This window comes from Orcinus orca, chromosome 7 (assembly GCF_937001465.1).
Source record: "Orcinus orca chromosome 7, mOrcOrc1.1, whole genome shotgun sequence".
NCBI classification, from domain to species: domain Eukaryota; kingdom Metazoa; phylum Chordata; class Mammalia; order Artiodactyla; family Delphinidae; genus Orcinus; species Orcinus orca.
In genome coordinates this window covers 101,852,814-101,872,896 of record NC_064565.1, presented here as the reverse complement: position 1 = coordinate 101,872,896, position 20,083 = coordinate 101,852,814, and the positions used below count along the sequence as shown (strand labels likewise).

General features: G+C 57.4%; 1 protein-coding gene across 3 annotated transcripts; it reads right to left on the bottom strand.

Annotated features, from left to right (window-relative positions):
* Nucleotides 1-6,604: 6,604 nt before the first annotated feature.
* WNT6 (Wnt family member 6) lies at nt 6,605-19,164 on the bottom strand. 3 transcript variants are annotated; one of them, XM_049712299.1, is made up of 5 exons: nt 18,814-19,164; nt 17,796-17,879; nt 9,643-9,863; nt 9,081-9,415; nt 6,605-7,414 (listed from the first exon to the last, which is right to left on the bottom strand). In XM_049712299.1, exons 1-5 carry the CDS (start codon nt 18,891-18,893, stop codon nt 6,953-6,955), a joined length of 1,182 nt encoding a protein of 393 aa, XP_049568256.1. In that variant the 5' UTR covers nt 18,894-19,164; the 3' UTR covers nt 6,605-6,952. The 3 variants fall into 3 exon arrangements, with proteins under 3 accessions (XP_049568256.1, XP_004262756.1, XP_033283371.1); XM_004262708.4 differs by lacking the exon at nt 17,796-17,879 and having other exon boundaries at nt 18,814-19,161; XM_033427480.2 differs by lacking the exons at nt 17,796-17,879; nt 18,814-19,164 and adding an exon at nt 16,827-17,789.
* Between the last annotated feature and the right edge of the window lie 919 nt (nt 19,165-20,083).

Sequence of the window (20,083 nt, the reverse complement as noted above, 5' to 3'; positions counted from 1 at the left end):
TCCCCTAGGGTAGGCCATTGAGGCAAATTCTGATTCTGGGCCCGTGCAGCTGACTCAGCCTTTCCAGGGGCAAGACCCAGGGGTCTGCATTTCTAACCAAGGCCCCAAGTGATTTTCTTGAGGCCCACACCTGGGAAATGCTACTGACCTGGCTGGGTGGCTGATTTCTTTTTCCTCTGGCCTTCATGGGCTGAGGATGGTTTTTTGCTCCCCTACCCTCCGCTGTTCATGAAATACAGAAGTGTAAGGGAGAGGGAGAAGACCCTTTCTTTGAAAACTCCAGGAAGTAAACAATACCCAAGCCTTGCTTGCACTCAGGCATGGTACAGGCCTGATGTCTTGAGGGTCCGGGAGTGCCCGTCTGGAGTGCTTCACCTCAGCCCAGGGAGGTGAGGGCACAGGTAGGCACACGGCCTTGGCATGTGTGAAGATGAAGCCCAGAGTGTCTACAGCAGGATCCCCAGCGCCAGAGGACACATGCCATGGGCAAGCCCCTATCAGCAGCCCCCAGGCCCTGCCCTGGCCCCGCCCTGGGCTCTGGCCCCAGCCCCTGCAGCCACCGCCTGAGACCACAATTACAGGGGCCACTGGTTGGGGGGGAGCACCAGGGATGAAAGGCAGCGCGGAGAATGGTTCCAGCTGTGGTGGCTCTGTAGGAGGTTGCAGGGAAGGGAGGGCTAGGGAGGCGCCAGGGTGAGAACAGGTGGGACCCTCACTGCCCCAGCCGAGCCCAGCCCGGCCTCAGTCCTGATGCCCTGCCAGAGAAGGTTATCTTCGTGAGGAAGAGACGGAAGGAGCCCCAGACTGATAAGGGAGCTCTTTGTCCTATTGTCCAGGCCTCAGGGACCATGGCCCCTCAGCAAGGTAAGGGCGGCTCCAGTCTCCCAAACTCCTGTATGTTAGGTCATTGAAAGGAAGCGGAAATGCTTCCTGAGCCCTCGGCCTCAGGCTGATCCTGGGCCTTCCTGCCGGCCTCCCCACCCATCTGCCTGTGTTCCAACTGTTCCTGATGTGGTCATGCACACATCTGGAGTGCCTCTGTGCTCTTCCCCCATCTCCCCAGTTCCACATTCCCCCACCACTCAGCCAGCGGGGGACCTCGATGGCTCAGACTGTGCCTGGGGCTGAGCAGCTGGGTGAGCAAGGGGGGGTTGAGGTGATGGGGCATTTCTGAGCTCTGCTTCCAGCCCCCCTCCCGGGCAGCAGTGCAAAAGGGCAGAGCCATCTCTGAGCTTAAAGAGGACCAGGATAATTGTTAAAATGGTGCCTCCTGGGCCATCACTCTCACCTTTCATAGAAGGCAGTTCCCAGACTCTTGCTGGAGTTCCCAGTCTCTACTGGTCACAGAAGATGGATGCTAACATGTGAGTGCCAGTTTAACGACTGCAAGCACTCTCACAATGTGCTGTCAGGAACCTCATTTCATTCTGGGGAAACTGAGGCTCAGAGAGGTTAACTGACTTGACCCAGGTCAAGCTAGCAAACTAGGCTTTTTGCACTGTATCATGCTACTTCCACTGAATTCCTTTTAACCTGCTTGGGGTGGTGTCAGTCTCTGCCACTGCCTCTGTTTCCCTCTCTAGCATCATGGAGGAAGATATCCAGCACCACACACCCCATATCACCACCACCACTACCCCACCCCCACCCCCCGCCACGGAACCTGGCAGTAGAGACAGAGGCAGGCATCCCAGCCCTAAATCTGGGTCAGCCCAGAGGTCTCAGACAGTCTGGAACCCTAGCAGCTTGACCCGAGCTCTCCGTGGGCCTCCTTACTTCCTTTCCATCCTACCCTCTCCTGCCCACAGCTCTCTGAGTTCCCCCAGATGTCCTGCAGGTCCTATCTGTGAACCCTGTTATTAGGGAAGCTGGGCTCTGTGCGCCCTCTGGTGGCCTCTGAGAAAAGTGCAGCAGACTTTTAAAAAACAGTAAGTATTGTACACAGCCAGGGAGCGCTGGCGAAGGCAGAGCTTTGAATAAAAACCCTATCCTTACAGTGCTTCATTTTTCCACCATGTGGCCCACAATACTGGTTCCACTCCCTCCCTTGGTAAGTTAGCCAAGGTTCAAGAGACTCTGAGTCCAAATTCTCCATGACACTTCCCTGAAGCCCAGGTATTTGACTAGAGGGAGCCAGGAGGAAGAAGGAAGGAAGGAAGGAAGGACGGGGAGGAAGGGAGGAGGGGGAGGAAGAGGAGGAAGGGGAGGAAGGAAGGAAGGGAGGAGGGGGAGGAAGGGAGGAAGGGGAAGGAAAGGAGGAAGGAAGGAAGGGAGGAAGGAAGGAAGGAAGGGTGAGGGGGAGGAAGGGAGGAGGGGGAGGAAGGGAGGAGGGGGAGGAAGGGAGGAGGGGGAGGAAGGGAGGAGGGGGAGGAAGGGAGGAAGGGGGAGGAAGGGAGGAAGGGGGAGGAAGAGGAGGAAGGGGAAGGAAAGGAGGAAGAAGGAAGGAAGGAAGGAAGGACAGGGAGGAGGGGAGGAGGGGGAGGAAGAGGAGGAAGGGGAGGAAGGAAGGAAGGGAGGAGGGGGAGAAAGGGAGGAAGGGGAAGGAAAGGAGGAAGGAAGGAAGGGAGGAAGGAAGGAAGGAAGGGTGAGGGGGAGGAAGGGAGGAGGGGGAGGAAGGGAGGAGGGGGAGGAAGGGAGGAGGGGGAGGAAGGGAGGAGGGGGAGGAAGGGAGGAAGGGGGAGGAAGAGGAGGAAGGGGAAGGAAAGGAGGAAGAAGGAAGGAAGGAAGGAAGGACAGGGAGGAGGGGAGGAGGGGGAGGAAGAGGAGGAAGGGGAGGAAGGAAGGAAGGGAGGAGGGGGAGAAAGGGAGGAGGGGGAGGAAGAGGAGGAAGGGGAGGAAGGAAGGAAGGGAGGAGGGGGAGGAAGGGAGGAAGGGGAAGGAAAGGAGGAAGGAAGGAAGGGAGGAAGGAAGGAAGGAAGGGTGAGGGGGAGGAAGGGAGGAGGGGGAGGAAGGGAGGAGGGGGAGGAAGGGAGGAGGGGGAGGAAGGGAGGAGGGGGAGGAAGGGAGGAAGGGGGAGGAAGAGGAGGAAGGGGAAGGAAAGGAGGAAGAAGGAAGGAAGGAAGGAAGGACAGGGAGGAGGGGAGGAGGGGGAGGAAGAGGAGGAAGGGGAGGAAGGAAGGAAGGGAGGAGGGGGAGGAAGGGAGGAAGGGGAAGGAAAGGAGGAAGGAAGGAAGGGAAGAAGGAAGGGAGGGAGGAAGGAAGGAAGGAAGGAAGGGAGGAAGGAAGGAAGGAAGGAAGGAAGGAAGGGAGGAGGGGGAGGAAGGGAGGAGGGGGAGGAAGGGAGGAGGGGGAGGAAGAGGAGGAAGGGGAAGGAAAGGAGGAAGGAAGGAAGGGAGGAAGGAAGGAAGGGAGGAAGGAAGGAAGGAAGGAAGGAAGGGAGGAGGGGGAGGAAGGGAGGAGTGGGAGGAAGGGACGAAGGGGGAGGAAGGGGGAAGGAAGGAAGGGAGGAAGGTGAAGGAAGGGAGGAAGGAAGGAAGGGAGGAAGGGGAAGGAAGGGAAGAAGGGGAAGGAAGGGAGGAAGGAAGGAAGGGAAGGAAGGGAAGAAGGGGAAGGAAGGGAGGAAGGGAGGAGGGGAGGAAGGGAGGAAGGGGGAGGAAGGGGGAGGAAGGGAGGAAGGGGAAGGAAGGGGAAGGAAGGGAGGAAAGGGAAGGAAGGAAGGAAGGGAGGAAGGGGAAGGTAGATAGGAAGGAAGGAAGGGAGGAAGGGAGGAAGGGGGGAAGGGAGGAGGGGGAGGAAGGGAGGGAGGAGGAAGGGAGGAAGGGGAAGGAAGATAGGAAGGAAGGGAGGGAGGAAGGGAGGAAGGGGGAAGGGAGGAGGAAGAGGAAGGGAGGAAAGGGAAGGAAGGGAGGAAGGGGGAAGGGAGGAGGGAGAGGAAGGGAGGAAAGGGAAGGAAGGGAGGAAGGGGAAGGAAGATAGGAAGGAAGGGAGGAAGGAAGGAAGGGGAGGAAGGGAGGAAGGAAGGAAGGGAGGAAGGGAGGGAAGGGAGGAAGGGAGGAGGGGGAGGAAGGGAGGAAGGGGAAGGAAGGGAGGAAGGGGGAGGAAGGGAGGAAGGAAGGAAGGGGAGGAAGGGAGGAAGGAAGGAAGGGAGGAAGGGAGGGAAGGGAGAAGGGGGAGGAAGGGAGGAAGGGGAAGGAAGAGAGGAAGGGAGGAAGGGGAGGAAGGGAAGGAAGGGAGGAGGGGGAGGAAGGAAGGAAGGGAGGAAGGAAGGAAGGGAGGAAGAGGGAGGAAGGGAGGAAGGGAAGGAGGAAGGAAGGAAGAAAACCCAGATGCCCATTCCTTCTCACTGAAGCCTTATACCCCTTCTCCATACAGGCTTCACTCTGGAGCCCCAGTGTGATCTTTGAGGGCTGAACCAGGCTAGGTCATACAGGTGGATCCGGGGCCATTGCCAGGGCAGGGAAGATGCACTGGAAGCCATGGTTAGGGTCTGTCACATCCAGGACGAGTTCCCCTTCCCTCTGTTTCATTTGAAGTAATGTGCCCTCCCTGTGCCCCCATTCACTGTGGTCCTAGGGGGGCTGCCAATCCCAGTCATGGTGGTACATTTTCCTCGACATTGTTGTTAGTTCAGGGATAGGCAAGCGACCCCAGCTGACCTGATCCCAGCTTCCTTAGGGCTTCTGTTGGGAAAGCCATTACTTTTTGGATTAGCAGCACTAAGAATGTAGACATACGGCTACCATATAAAGGAAGTCTCTCTGCAGCAGGAGAGCATAAGGGCAGTGTGAAAAGAGAGACAGAGACAAACGGAAACAATAGACATGGGGGTGGGGGTTTAGGGAAGAAGATGGGAGAGAGAGAGAGAGGGAAAGGGGGGGGAGAGAGAGAAAGAGAGTGTTCAATGACATCAATCATTTGGGCCCCTGGGTTCAGCAGTGCCTAAATTCAGACTTACCCCTGGACTTCCCAGGTGTAAGATCCATTCATTAATTCCCTTTGGCCTAAGCTAGTTTGAGTTGGGTATCTTCATTTGCAATCAGGGCCTGCCCAACGCCTGCAAAAGCATCAGCTCTCTATCCCCTTTCTCACAGTAACTACCATTTATTAAACACAAATTTGTCATAAATTATTGTCAGATGCTAAGTGCTTTGCATATCTCAAAAAATCCTTCCCACAATTCTATGAGGATGTGGATAGATTATGATGGTTGTCAATTCTTTGCCACTGTCCCTTTGAGAGGTGGAGTGTGTTTCCCCTTCCCTTGACTTTCGGCTGGTTCTGTGACTTGTGTCAACCAAAAAGGAGTGACAGTGATGCTGGGTAACTTCTAAGCCTGGACTTTAAGAAGAGACTTTCAGTTTCTGCCTTCAAGTTTGGTACAGTCTATTTTGAAAGCCAGCCTTATGTAAGATGTCTGACTACACTGAGGCCACCATGTCATAAGGAAGCCCAAGCTAGTTACATGGAGAGGAGGCCACTGGAGAAGCTCTGGGGCACTAGAGGTATATGAGTGAAGCATCTTGGACTGTCCAGCCCAGCCGAACCACCAGCAGAATTAGCCAAGTGAATGACCAGAGCCAATAGTTCTCTCATAAGGAGCAGAAACATGCAGCTGAGTCCTGACAAATTCCTGACCTAAAGGATCATGAGAAGTAGTTACTTTGGGGTTGTTTGTTATGCAGCAAGGGATAACTGAAACAGAATGATATTCCCATTGCATAGGTAAAGAAACCGAGGCTAACATGGCCTATACTGTAAACTTGTGAGCAGCAGCGCTAGTTTCCAACCCAGAGTGTCTGAATCTAATGCTCATGCTTCGCCCTGCATACCTTGATGGGAGAGTCATTCCCCACTGCAGTATTTGGACTGTGGGAAAATTGGGGGCTCTGAATCCCAACCATTGGGCTACACCCTCTCTCATTCTCTCTGGAGTGAGATGGAGGCCTGAGGCCCAGTTCTGGCGAACCCAGAATCCCAAATCCTTCTTCTGTCCCTTTACCCTCACCATCAGCTTTCTGAGAGGAATCAGAAAGAAGGAAATGTGATTGGATGCCAAGAAAAACTTTGGGACAACTTCGCTTCATCTCCCTCTAAGCGTGATTGGAAATGCCATTCTGGGCAGTCTTTTCAATGTTAATGGGGGTGAAGTTAGTTTTGATGGTAACAAAAGCTGATGTTACTAATAACATTTTCATCTCATTCTACAGTTTATAAAGTGCTTTAATCCTATGAGTTTGGGTGGCCCTAAAAGTCTACCCTCGAATTCCCCAGGGGCCACAGAAACAGAAAGACAGATAAAGGTGTCCCCACACCCCCGCCCCAGAATTAGGACAAGGGCTGTAGTGAGAACTGAGTACACCACCGGAGGTTCTGGCCTTCTTTCTCTAGACCCTCTCAGTCTGCTCCTTTAAAGAGGCATCCTAGTTCTCCCCCAGCCTGCAGATTCAAGCCCTAGATGTGTACTAGACAGAACAAGGAGAATGCCAAGGGAGAGATTTGGTACTCTTCGTTGCCAGAAGAGCCCAGTCCGGTAGGGGGAAGATAGGGAACCAGGGTGATGACCCCTGAGAGGCTAGTTCTATCAAAACCATCTCCCTTTACTCACTCCTTTCAGAGCCTGTCCCCATGGCAGCCCTCCTCCAAACTATGGGCCCAGTCCTATTGATTTAAATATTTTTATTGATACTAAATGCACCCACCCACCCCATGGCCAGCAGTTCTGAGGAGCCCCGCATCCCGAGGCCTAGAAACTGGCTCTTTGGTTTCTATCTGGGGGCCGAGGAGAGAGGTCTCCCCCAGAAGCCCCCGGGAAGCGCCCCTTGGAGGCTCCTCCGGTGCCCTGGGCCTTGATGAGCGGGCGTATATCTCAAGCCCCACCGCCTCACAGTTTCTAGAGAGGCCTGGGAGATGGACTTTCCCAGGGGAAACCTGGCAACGCCCCCTGCTGGCGCCCAGAGGTCCCGCAGGTGCCGAGAGGCGGCTCTGCGCGCAGTCTGGGGAGCCGGGCGATGGGTCAGAGGCAGAGGCTGAGTTCCTTGCGCACGCGGCAGCGGTGGCACTGCACTACGCAGCACCAGTGGAAGCGGCACAGACAGTTCTCCTCGAGCTGCACGCTCTCCTGGCGGTGGCCGCGGCCGCAGCACAGCAGGTCGCAGCCACTGAGGTCCGGGGCACTGCTGTTGCAGGCGCGGCCGCGCGTGCCCGGCGAACCGGTGCGCCGGTTGGGGGCGCAGAAGTCGGGCGAGTCGGCGGCGTATAGTAGGTCAGCGCGGCCAGGCGGCTTGAGCGTGCGGACAGCGGGCAGCAGAGCCTTGCCATCGTTGGTGCCCATGACACGCGAGGCGCCGTGGAAGCGCTCGAGCAGCCGCGCGCCCACCTCGCGGAACGGGGGCAACTTCTGCCAGCAGGTGCGCAGCGCGCATGAGCCCGACAGGCCATGGCACTTGCATTCGGTCCGCGTGTGGCTCCGCACGGCCTGCGGGGAGCAGAGGCGCGGGCGGATGGAGACAGATCCGGAAGGCGGGACGCGGCGAGGCCCAGAAGACCGACAGAAAATAAGATGGGGAGGGTGGTGGATGAAAGAAAGAAAAGAGCAGAGACCAAAAACAAACAAAACAGGAGAGCGCAAAGTGGGGAGGAGGAAATCAAGGGCCCCACAGCCCGGAGAGGAGGAGGAAGAATGATGGAGAAGTAGGAGAAGTGGGGAGTGGGGGTCACTATGCAGCGTAGAGGTTCCAGGATCCAAAGCCAGGGAATGGGGGAGAAAGCATAATGGACAGCAGGGGAGAGATTCTCCCTGGAGGGAGGCAGGTGGGGAAGGTGGCAGCTTCGCACCCTATTCCTCCTGCCAGGCCAACCCCCTCATTCCTGCTCCTCAGGGCCCCAGGCAGAGCAGGCCGCCTGGGCTCTGTCTCCGCCACCCCTCCCCAACCCTCTCCGACAGGTATGTGGGCCTGTCTGGACATTCCTCTCTGGTCCCCCTCTCACCCCCCTGCCCAATGCCTCAGGCCGGAACCCTAGAAGACATAGGATGTGTGTGTGTGTGGGGGGGTCCCTAGCACAACCTAGAACTGAGGCATACGGTGCAGGAGGGCCCACTGTGGACGCACTACTGAGAACTGGAACCCAGGAGTCCTGCCCTTTATTTACTATTTATGTCTGAAGCTGGGGTCGAAGACTCACAACCCCACTAGGGATTTAAGGGGTCAGACGCCCCAGGAAGATCATTTCCGGAAGCTCAGAGTCCAGGGGCCAACCTGATCTACAGACCTGTACATCTCCCTCCCGCTCCCAGGCCCCTTCTCTTTCCCCCCATCGCCTCCTGTAAACATCTGACTCAGACTGCTTCTAGTCCCTAAACAGGAGCTCATGGGACCCTCATCATCACAGAGGGAAGGGGAGAGGCTGCCAGGGCTCTGGACAGGGACTGGTCTGGGATTGCTGGGCAGCCAGTTAAGTGCCCAGATCCGATCACAGCTTTCCGGCCGCTGCCTGACCCCCTTCTGCCATCAGGATCTACTTCTCGTTCTTCTCTCCTTTCCAAGCCCATTTTCCCTTGGACCTGTTTAGTCCATTTCCAGGCCTCCCCGACTTCTCCCGGCTCCCCTACCTCCAGACCCCATACCTTTACCTCGCCTCTATCCTTTCTTTCGTCCCCAGCCTTTGTCTCCCTCCTCTGCCCCTGCCCTGGCAGCCAGCTCCCTACCTACCCCAAGCTTTGCCCCACATGTCCTGTCTCAGAGGTGTGTCCTCCCTACCTGAGGTCCCTAAAGGCCCTGGGTCCTCTTCCCTGGGTGTCCCCTCCCTACCCTGCTCACTGGGCCATCAGCCCCAGGCCCTCCCAGGCCCCCCAAGTAACTCCCTCTTCTAGGCTGGCCACTTCCCCTCCCACATGCCCATCCAGGCCCCCAGCCAATCTTCCCAAGTGGTCCCCATGGCCACGCTGGCTCCCCTGCACACGTTAATGAACTCCTACACTGCATACCCTCACTCACACCCTCACTTCCCCACACCCTTCCACAAACTCAGTCCTCCGCACATACCACACTCTCCCACATCCTTTCAAAGCTGCCCACACTCACACATTTCCGCACACGCATTTCCACACACACACACCCTTACACATCCCTGCCCAGACTCACCAGCCGGCCCGCCTCGTTGTTGTGAAGTTGCACCAACGCACGGATGTCTCCGCGTCCCCGCTTGTGCTGCGCGTCCATAAAGAGCCTCGACTTCTCATCCCCGAAGTCCACGTCGTCGCCGCAGCCTCCCCACTCCCAGGCGGCGCTGCCGTCGGGGGAGCCCGCGGGGCCCGGGGGCCCAGGGGTACCTGGCAGGCCGGGGGGACGGGGCAGGGCCCGGCCGCGGGGCGCCTGGCAGCCACACTGCAGCAGCTCGCCCATGGAGCAGGCCTGCGTGACGGCGTGGCTGGCGCCCGCGGCCGTTATGGCAAACACGAAGGCCGTCTCCCGGATGTCTGCGGGGGCGGGGAGGGGCAGTCAGACAGCAGGACCAAAGCTGGGTACTGGGGGAATGCGGTGGGCCAGGCAGTGTGATGGGGGGTTGGGAGACAGGATCAGGGCAGGGTGCCCTTTGACCCGTGGGAGAAGTGGGGCTCAGGCAGCCTACCCAAACCTCCACCCTCTCCTCTGATCCCCCAGCGAAGAGAAAGCAGCCCCCTCCTGGTCTCCTCCCCACACTGACCCTGCTGCAGGATGCGCCCAAAGGCCTTGCTGTGGCTGGAGCAGTTCCAGCGGCGGAAGCGGAACTGGAACTGGCATTCTCGAACCCCTAGCCGGGCGCCCCGCGCTAGCTCGGCCACAACTTCTGGCTCGGCCTGGCACAGCTCAGCCTGCCGCCCTGCTAGCCGCCGTGCCTTCCTGCAGATGCTGGTAGGGTCCATGACCAAGGGGCTGCCCACGGCCCTGGGAAGCAAAGAACAGCAGATCAGGGGTGTGACTCAAAGAGCTTGGGTGAGGGGGAGGGAGACCAGCCCTGCCCAGCCCACAGCCAGGAGCTGTGACATGCCTCTTCACCCACCAGCTCCCCACAACTGAAATTCAGATTATCCTGTCTGGTTCTCTTACTATTCCATTTGTGTGTCCCCTCTTAATTAGGTTCTAGACTGAAATTGCTATAGAGCAAGGATTCAGTATTAACCTTCTGTGTACATCTTCATTAATAAATCCTTATAGGAATTTGACTCAAAGTGAAGGCACCTGGCACCAGGTAGGCCACAGTTAAAATTCAACAGGCCTAGCCCAAAAGGGAGACAAGGAGGAAATTAACCGAAGAAAGATCAAGAAGGCTGTCAAAGAAAAGAAAGTATATATCATAAAGAGGTACCAAAGAAAAGTAGACAGTGACAGAGAAGGATCTGGTCTTAGTGAACCACAATCTGGAAATGTGTCAGCTGATCAGCCCTGATGCTAGAAAAGTAGTGGCAATCCCAGAGATAGAGAAAGCCACAGGAGGTTAGAGTGGCTAGGGAATGGAGCCTCTGAGGAAAGTCATACCGTCTCTCTAGCCCAGATTTCTCTTTCTGTCAAATAGGAAGGTGAAGCTTTGATCTCTAAAGTGGGCCCTCCCACCCTGATATCCCCTGTTTCCCTGAACAGGAGAGCAGGAGGAAGGAACTGGGGACTGAGTCTCTGAAGCATTGTTGTAAAGTAAGTGACACTGACCCTTCTCCTGCTCCAGGGTCTGTGACCTTTTCAGAGCAGGATGGCAGCAAGGCAAGCTTTTGGTTGCCATGCACCATACCCCTGAAGGTTATACTGGCTGGGTACCGACACCCGGGTGGAACCACTTCAATTGGATTGCTCTTATTTGAGCACTTGGGGGCTGAGGGTAATTTGAAACCACTCAAAAATCCTTTAGCGGAAGGCAGAATAAAATTTTGGGTGGGGAGAAGCGGCACCGAGAGATGGAAAATGATGAGGAAAATGCTGGTGGATAGGTGCCAAAGGTCAAGATGGCCTACTTTTCAGTTTAGCCTTCGTGTGCATCCGCCCCACTGTCCCCATTTGCTCTGTAGGTACGTGCTGACTAGGCACGTTCTGGCCCCAGAGCAAGGAGATGTAATGGGCTTACGTAGCAGCAGGAGGAATTTAGGTCTTAAGCTAGAACTTCTCAACACTGAGGAGTGAGATGTTTGAAGACGTGGTTGCAGGAAGATGTGTAAGCTCAGTCCTTTAAGATCTCCTACCACCCCCTGTGACACACACACACCACCACCCTATCAGGTTATTGTCATCACCCCTACCCAAGTAGTCCAGGAGCCAAGGTTCTCTCCTCAGTGGACAGACTTATAGTCCAGACCTTTCTTCCTCCATGCTTAGGACCTGCCCATCACTGCGTTCCAACTGTAGCCTGGGAAGGTCCAGCCCCAACCCTGCCCTTAGGTGTCTCTCTCTCTCTCTCTCTCTCTCTCTCTCTCCTCTCTCCTTCCGCCTTCCACCTACTTATCCCACTTCATTACAAAAAGGATTGGGGGGCAGCGTCGAGCATGGCTGTACAAGGTCGGCAGATAAGACTATGGAGCAAGCACGTTGACAGTTAGGACTGTCATTTTCTTTTGTCTCCCATGGCAGATTTTTAGCTACTTAATTTGTATCCCCCCTCCCATTTTTAATGAAAATTTGCATATTATGAACAATTACTATAATACTACAAGGAATACCATTTAATACATGTTTCTGAATGAATGAATGAGCCATCTAAGGAGAAGGTCCTCACTTGAGCCCAGGCCCCTGTCCACATGTGGTTTCATGACTCCTAATTAGCTTCCTCAAACATTTTCTTTTTCCCCCGCCGCACTCAGAGGCAGGGAAGCGGACCTGCCCACAGCTGTCCAGCTCCTCTTCTGCCACCTGCATGTCCAGAACTCCACCTGGGAGTCTGGGGCCCTGCAAACCCATCTTCCCCGCCCCACCCCCATGCCGCTAAGTTCCCCACTCTCCCCTCCCCAATCCTGCCCTCTGCTAACTCCCTGCTTTCCCAAGGCTGACTGGCCTTATCTTCCCAAGGTTACTCTGCCCTATCCGTCTCCTCTCCCTCCTCCTGCACTAGGAAAGCAGGAGACGGTGTGGGTACGCAGGCAAGAGGGGGAAACACCTCTTGACCTTGTCTTTTTCCCAGGAGCCTGAGATAGGAGAGGAATCGAGAGGAGCATGAGAGGCAGGGCCCTCCAGGAGGTGGGGCTGGCTGGCCCTTCACAGCGTTGAGGGGCTGCCCCGGAGTCGGTTTCTGGTCCGGGTCTGGCTCCCCAGGCTGGCTGGCTGCCTGGGAACTAGGCTTGTTTACAAGCCGGTCAGGAGGAGGGATGGGCAATAGTAGCAGCTAGAATCCCAAGGGACTAGCTTGTTCCCTGCCCTCCTGTCCTCACTCCCATCTTCAAGTCACAGGAAAGGAAACTCCGAAGGGGACTGGCAGAGGAGCATTGGGCAAAACAACAGGCCTCGCTTTTGTACCCTGGTCTCTGTCAGCTCTGGGTGAGCTGAGCCACTCTGGGCAAATCAGTTCCCTCTCTGGGCTTCAGAAAAGTGAGGAGTTGGCGAGAGAGGCTTGAATATCCCGTCTAACTTTAACACCATCTTTAAGAGCATCAACAAAGAACTCCCCCATCTTCCTTCTTCCTTTACCCTCCTTCCTTCCCTTCTGCTTCCTTAGGGAATGAACTCTGCTGTTGGGGCCTCTGAGCTAGCATCCGTCTGAGATCAGCCCAGAGAGGATGTGCCCGTTTGGGAGCATCTGCGTGTTTGGAGCGGGGGCGGTGACGGGAGCACAGTGGTGGTAGGAAATATATAATATATAACATGTAGGATCTGAGATCCTAAACAGTCACTCCAGCATAGAAAAAACAAGACTAGCCCTAAAAGACATCAGTATGTGGACAAGATGGGACAAGCCTGGGTTTGGCCATTCTAGCTGGCATGGCCTGTGCCAAGATCTCCCTCCCAGGGACCTTGGTCAGGGGGCAGCCAGTTCCTACTGACAACATCTGTAGATCTAAGCCTTGGAGGTCCGGGTTTCTGGCCTAACTTACCTTTCCATTCCTGGATTCAGAGGGCGGAAGAGAATGTCAGAGATACTCTAGTCCAGCTCCACCCACTTCACCCTTATTGTACAGGTGAGCACGGTGAGAAGAGAGGTGACTGACCCTGGCCACTCAGTGGAGGGATCCCCGCTGAGAGAAATTTAGGTGAATATTTTAAAAACCAAAGGGACCGGAGGAAACGGCCACCTGCGGTCTTCGGATACCTTGTGTGGCCTCGCATGCCATCCTCCACATAGCCCTTACTCTGAGCAGGGTTGGCTAACTCATAGCCACCCCTCGCCACCCCTAAGTCATCAAAACCTCACCCAGCATCTCTCCAAACTCGCCTCAGATCCCACCTGGTCTAAGGAGCCTCCCCTGGGCCCCAGCCCTCACTGACCTCCCCGACTTGCATCACTCCAAGTGGCACTCATTTGGGGGGTGTTTGTTATGCTGCGAGGGGCATAATTATTTTGTCATGTTTTCTTGTCCTCCCTCTCCAATTAGATATGAACTCACTCGAGACAAGGCCCTCAGGAAGAAGTAAACGTCATTAGCAGAACACACTCAGGGGTCTGAAGACCCATCGGACTTGGGTTTGTGTCTGGGCTCTGCCATTTGCTGGTTCTATGATGTCAGCAAGTCCCTAGCAAGGGAAGCTGGTACTTATCATTGGTTGAACGGATGATGAAACTTAACCTTCTGAGCCTCAGTGTCTTCAACTGTAAAATGGAAATAAATAATACCTGCCTACTTCCCAGGTTACCTGTGAAAAGAGCCTGTCCAGAGAGTGGACTTCCACAAGTGTTTTGTCTTCCTATTCACACCCTTAATCATCTCCTGGGCCTGCACAGCGCACGGCAATCAGGCAGCGTTTGTGAATTCCTGAGAACATGCTTTTCTCCAACTCTCTGCCCTTACTTAGCCTGGATCCCAGTGTCTCCTCCTCCCCTGTCAGCCCAGCCCGTGGACCAGGAGCTCCCTCCAGGACCCCTCCCTTCCCCATCGAGCGCTCCTCGGTCGGTGGATTCTTGAGGCCGAGAGGACCACAGATCCTTCTGATGCCTGCTCCTCTGAAGGGTCTCACAGCCAGCCCCCCGCTAGTTCCCCACGCTCCTTAGTCTGACCCTCACTCCCAAGAGCCAGCAGAGGGAGCCCTGAGCCCTGGGGCCGTGGGCGGGGGCTGCACAGGGGTGGGGGAGGTGGGTGGTGGAGAAGGGGCAGAAAAATGTTGCCTGACGGCTGCTGAGGCAGCTGGGCCCGGGCCTGTGCCCGGCCCGCCTGTCCTGTCCTGCTCTGTCTAACTCGGTAATTACTGCTCCCCTCCCCCTGTCCCTCCCCCCTCCCCGACCACCACATCAAAGCCAGTGATGCCCCAGCTCCATTAACCCCTGCCTCCCCACGGCCCCCCACCACCCCAGCCCAATCTGGTTCTCTCTGCCCTGTGCTGGGTGCTGCCCTTCCCACCTCCTCACACTTCTCTCCTCCTCATTGCTCTTGGAAGAGGCAGGGGCTTTTCCTGCCCCGAATGACTTCACTGCAGAAGAGGGCTTCCCATTGGTCAGGGCTGTGGGAGGCAAAGGCATGGACACGGTGACCATCCGCTGGATATGCCGGTGAGCATCCGTCATGTGCCTTCTGCTCTCCCATGCTGAGGTGGGGAGCACTGTGTGAGGGTGGGGATGGGGGAGCAGAGGGGCCCGTGGAAGGCCCTGTACCCCTTTCCTGAGCCCCACAGCACACAAGGGTGCGGTACTCAGCAGGAGGTGGGCTCCCGGTCCCAGCCCTCAGCAACTTGCATTCTGGGGGGCCTTGGGCAAGTCACCTCCTGTCCCTGAGCTTTGGCTAGAGTTCTCACTGTAAGTGAGAAGATTGGACCAGATGATCTCTAAGTCCTTTCTAGATCTCGTTTCTGGATTAAACAGAGGGCTCCGAGCTGGAGAAACCAGCCCAAGAGGCCAGGTGGAAAGTGGGTGAAGAACCCTCCCAGCGACCTTTCCCTCCCCAAGCTCCTCCTCAGGCAGTCCAGGGGAAGCACCCAAGATCTCACCCCCCCACCCCGCCCGCCCCCCGCAGGAAGGAAGGCGCAGGCTAAAGGGCACCGTCTCCAGCCCCCAGGGGCCGGCTTCTGCGTTCCCCAGCGCCTCCTGCTCTGGCTGGCTGGGTGCCCTACTGCCACCCTGACCAAGGCCTGGCTGCCCGCCCCACCCTCGCCTCATCCCCTCCACAGCTGGATTTCTCCATCAAAGCACACACTCTGGAATCCCCCTCACTGGGCCCTGGTGATCAAGCCTCCCACTGACCTCCCCCCACCAACTCCTGGCTTCTGATGAGAACGGGGCAGGAGGGGGCTGCACCCCACAGGAAATGTCACAGTGCCAGGACTCTGGTGGGCTCAGGGCATGCTCTGGCCTGGACCGAGCCAGCCTCCTTTTGCCCCTGCCCTTTTCTGCTCACAGCCCCATTGTCTCCCTCCAGGGGAAGCTGCCAAAGCGGCAGGCCTGGAGGGGGTGCTGGACGGCCACCCCACCCCCGCCCCATCCTGAGTCTGTGGGGGCCAGCCACAGGAGTGCCCATGAAGGGTCAGGGGCCCCAGAGGAAGAGGGGATGGGGAAGGGTGGGGGGGCTCACAACTGGAAAACCGGGGTGTCGGGAAGAAGCCTGGGTCCTTTCCCTGCTTCCCCAAGGGACTAGAGGTGAGGCTGTCCTAGGCGTCTGTTCCTGTTTCCATAGGGAAGGGAGGCAAGATGAGATGGGGGAAGGGAGTGAGACTGAGTGGTGCTTTTCCTAGTGGAACAAGGGGAGGGTTAGTTTCTTTCATAGAAACTATAAAACAGAAATAGGAAAGAGGAAGGGAGAAGAAGGGAGATTGATCTGGGTATTCTGTGAGAGTGAGCTATTTTCTACGTCCACTGATTGGAGGTATAAATAAAGATGGGTCAGACATTGAGAAGAACTTCCCGGGGGAGGGGGGAAGGGGGGCAGGGAGCAGGATAGGAGAGGTGGGAGCTGATGACCAGAACGGGATCTGTCAGGGCCAGAGCATAGGCTGGATGGCCTGGAGGCAGTAAGCTGGACAAGATGACCTCCAGAGAGCCTGGCCAGTGTCCTGGAATCTGGGATTCTGCAATTCACAAAGATATGGTTACAGATGGGAGAGAGACAGACAGAGGCCAGAGGCAGAGTTTAGAAAGCATGCATTGCATCGGAGAAGATGGGGGAGGGGGAAAGAAAGTGGAAGCGAAACTCCTCCGGGACCTGGCTCCAGGTCCCTGAGCCTATTCCAGGGCCTGGGCCACTCTCCTCCAGGACCCTCCTTTCCTGACCGGGACAGTCCAGTCGCTCAGAGTTCCTGGGGTCCTGTCTCCTCCCAGCCTGGCTGCTGCTAGAATGTCAGCCTGGACTTCAGTGGGCTGCTGCGAGGCCAGCTGCTTTCCTGTCCACCGCTAGAGCTCTGGCCTGGCTTCTCTGAGAAGCAGAGAGAAGAGGTCCAGCAAACCAGTCCTAGGCATCAGGGAGCAGCCTAGAATCTCCTGGCCTGAAGAAGCTCTTACTTATGGTGAAGCCTCCGGGGTGGGGGGCAAGGAATGACAGGAGCCTCTCAGAAGCATCTGAGTGAGGCATTCGCCAGACACCTTATCATCCCAACCCCTCACTCTTCACCCGGCTCGCCCTGCAGCTGTGGCCATGAAGGCCTCTGTGTTCTCCCACACCTGCCTTCCTCACCTCCTCCCCCACTCCCTGCTTTCCAGCTTCAGGGTCAGTCTCCAAGGGACCAAGTCTCTCTCCCTCTGGTGTGGCTCCCACCCAACAGCCCTTCCTAAACAAAGGAACCCCCATGGATACAAACCCCAGAAAGATGAACTCAGCAACACTCCATAAAACTGTCCCCAGCACCTTCAGTCTTCCGGGCCCTACAGACAAACGCTTGGCCTTCCAGGAGCAGGGAAAAGAGACCCAAGAGGAGATGGTTGTCAGTAAAATGCATAACTGGCATAGTTGCCCAATGCATGGAGTGCAGTGGGAGCACAGAGAAGGCAAGGGAGGGAAGACAGAGAGACAGCTTCATGGAGGAAGTGGTATTTTTAACTGGAAGGATGAGAAAATTGGGACAAATGGGGCAGGGGGAAGGGAAGGCAACAGCCATCAGGGAGAGACCCCTGTCCCCATACCTTGAGGAAGGGCAAAGTTAGGAAAGGTGTGCATGGGGAACAAGAGATAGAGATGCCTTTACAAAATTTTACTGGGGACCCTGGATTTTACATTTAAATTAATCCCCCTTTTCACCCATGGGGACTCTGGCCAGAACCTGGGGTGTCGAGGAGGAGACTTACATTTAGGAGCACCTCCTAATGTCCAATTATGTTGTAGGTCATCCCACATAATCCTCCTATGGAGCCTGCCAGCTAGGGGGACTGACTCCCTGTTCTACAGTTGAGACATCTGGGAGCAGGGAGAAGTGGCTTGCCCAAAGTCACAGGCTTAACAAATGGGGGAGATTAGATCTCAGGTCTGTCTATTTCAAAGCTGCTACTGCATTATTCTAAGTCAGGATCAAAGGACGCATGTTCCCTAGCCAGGACCTCGGTCGTCCTCAGTTTGTCCCCTCAGCGACACCCTGAGGGACTTCTCTCCCACATCATGGAAGTGGGATGGTGGCCAGCAGCTCCCTGTGTGGGCATCCAGCTATCTTCCTAGAAGAGAAGGATCTGCCTGCCCCACCCCTTCTTCCAAATCCCGGGGTGGGAGAGGAGTGAAGGGTAGAGAATCCAGCCAGTGACATTGTGATATGCAAATAGACAAGACCTTGCCTTCTTACGATTGGCTGATGCACCAGCGGTATTGTCCAAGTCCCTCCTCTCTAAACACAACTATTCCGGGCGGGTCTTTGCTGCTCCTGAGACTGAGAAGGAAAAAAAAGTCTACGGGATCCGGATCTCTGAGCGGTCCCGGCCGGGCACCCACCTCCCCAGCCTCTGTCCACCTCCCAAGACTCAAAGTTCCCTCAACCTTAGCTGCCTAGGCGTCTGCTCTAGCTAGGGCCAAGTCGAGAGGCTAGGTCTGGGAAGACGTCCCCAACCCTTGGCTGGCCAGGCCTCCCTCCCTTCCTCCAGGACCCTCCGCGGTTCCCAGTACGTCCCGAGCTGCACATTTTTTCACCCATGACCCCTACATATGGAAGGGCATAGGCTTGGGTCCCTTCCTGCCTTTCCTCCTCTTTGGTCGGGGAGGAGGAAGTAGAGAAAGCTAAGGTTCTGACTCGGTTTCCCCTTTACACTCCTTTTCCCGCCCCTACCGCCCACTCTGGAGGAGCCCAGACAGAAGCTGGTGGGTTTGTGGGCAAAGCAGGGCGGGGAAGAGGCAGCTGTTTGAGTCTTCCCGCCTGTGGCTTCCCACCTTGCTCCCCTCTTTTCCCCAAATCCAGCCCTCCTCCCCTAAATCCAAAGCCCTCCTCGCAGACTCTTTTATTCGGATCTCAGACTACAGATCTTGCCCATCTCCCCAATGTCTTTCCTACCCATCTGCCAATTCCTTGGTGACCTGGATTGGGCGCATAATCTGGGGTGGGACACAGGAGAAGGAAACACAGTAGAATGTAAGGGGGGAGCGGGGGTGTGTGGGCATATCTAAGTGGCATTTCAGAAGTGCCCCTGGAGGAGGCTGGCAGGAGCGGCACGCACCTCCCCCTCACGTCTCCAGCTGCCCGGCGGCTGGGCTCTGCGCACAGGTAGAGCCCGGAGGCGGCAGGAGCGCAATTCAGAGCCCCACTATCGGTCCCGAGGTCCCCACCTTCGAGCTCCAGGAGCCCCGCGGGGACAGTCAGACGCAGTACTCACCACCACAGTCCGCTGACGTGCGCCGGACACAGGAGCAGCAGGAACAGCAGCCTCAGGCGGGAGGGCGCGGGCGGCTGCATCGTGACAGCTCTACCGCGGGCCGGGGCGGCCAGGGGACGAGGCTGCGGGGCCAGCCGGTGCGCGCGGGGGCCCGGGCTTCAGGGCGAGCGCGGCGACGGCGGCGGCGGCCGGGAGGCGATGGCTCCGGCGGCGGCGGCGGCGGCGGCGGCGGCGGCGGCGGCGGTGGGGGGGCCCATCCCGGGCGAGGAGGGCGCGGCGGAGGCGGAGAGCGGACGGGGCAGCCAGCGCCTGTGTCTCCTGCCGAGCTCGCTCGGGAGAAGAAATCAGAGCCGGGGGTGGGGGTGGGAGGGGAGCGGGGCCGGGGCGGGGGCGGGGGGCAGGGGGGCCGTGGGGGTGGCAGTTGCGACAGTCAGGCGGCGGGACTCTCGGGAGGGAGCCGAGCGCCCCGGGGCGGCGGGCGCGGAGCTCAGCGGAGGGCGGGAGCGAGGTCCCGGGGCGGGGCCCGAGCGCGCTCGTGGCTGGGGGACCCGCCCGCCTCGCCCCCTCACCTCGCCTCTCACCGCCTGGGAGCCCCCGGCCGCCGCCCGGAGTCGGGGGCAAGGAGGGGCGGGGAAGTAGGGTGGAGAAGGGTTAGCGGGGGAAGGAAAAGGAGCTGAGGAATGGGGGACGGGCTGGAAGAGAGACGTTTGACAGGTTTGTTGACTGTAAAGAGAGAAAACTTCCCAGGAATGAGGGAGTTTGGGTTGGGGGGCGGTGCGGAGTGGGATGCTGGAGCGGGGGCCAGGAGAGGAAGTTGGCCCCGGGCGCTGGGTGCTCCGGCTAGGGGTGTCGAACTCGACGGCCCGATGGGCACACTCCGGAGGGGTCACCTCTTACCGGACCTGGCCTCCGCGCCGCACGCCCCTCTTTCAGCCTTTCCCTGAGCACGGGAGGAAGCTCTAGGCCTCCACTCTCCTCCCCAGCCCCCGCCTCATCAGGCCCGACTTCAGGGGAGGAGGTGCGGAGGGGAGAGGACACAGCAAGAAGAACCTCTTTACGGCCTGCGATCCAGCGCTCGCACGTGTAGGCGAGCGACAGAGTGGAGCTTGCAGACTTCCAAGAGAGTGAAGGGTCAGAACTCGCTGCAGCCGGGCCTCGTGGGTCCGTGGGTCCCTGCCTCAGGCCGCTCCCCACAACTTGGCCGGGGCCAGAGGGGGTGGGAGGGCCAGCTGCAGGTGAGATGGCGTTTATCTGATTCTCTAATGCCACA

Bases quoted from the DNA above. Each gene is read 5' to 3' on its own strand.
- WNT6 (XM_049712299.1), bottom strand. From the start codon at position 18,893: ATGCAGCCGCCCGCGCCCTCCCGCCTGAGGCTGCTGTTCCTGCTGCTC. The intron at 9,864-17,795 runs GTAAGAAGGCAA...TTTGCTTCCCAG, and splicing joins CGCTGGTGCATCAGCCAATC to GGCCGTGGGCAGCCCCTTGG. The intron at 9,416-9,642 runs GTCAGTGTGGGG...CCGCCCCCGCAG, and splicing joins TGGGCGCATCCTGCAGCAGG to ACATCCGGGAGACGGCCTTC.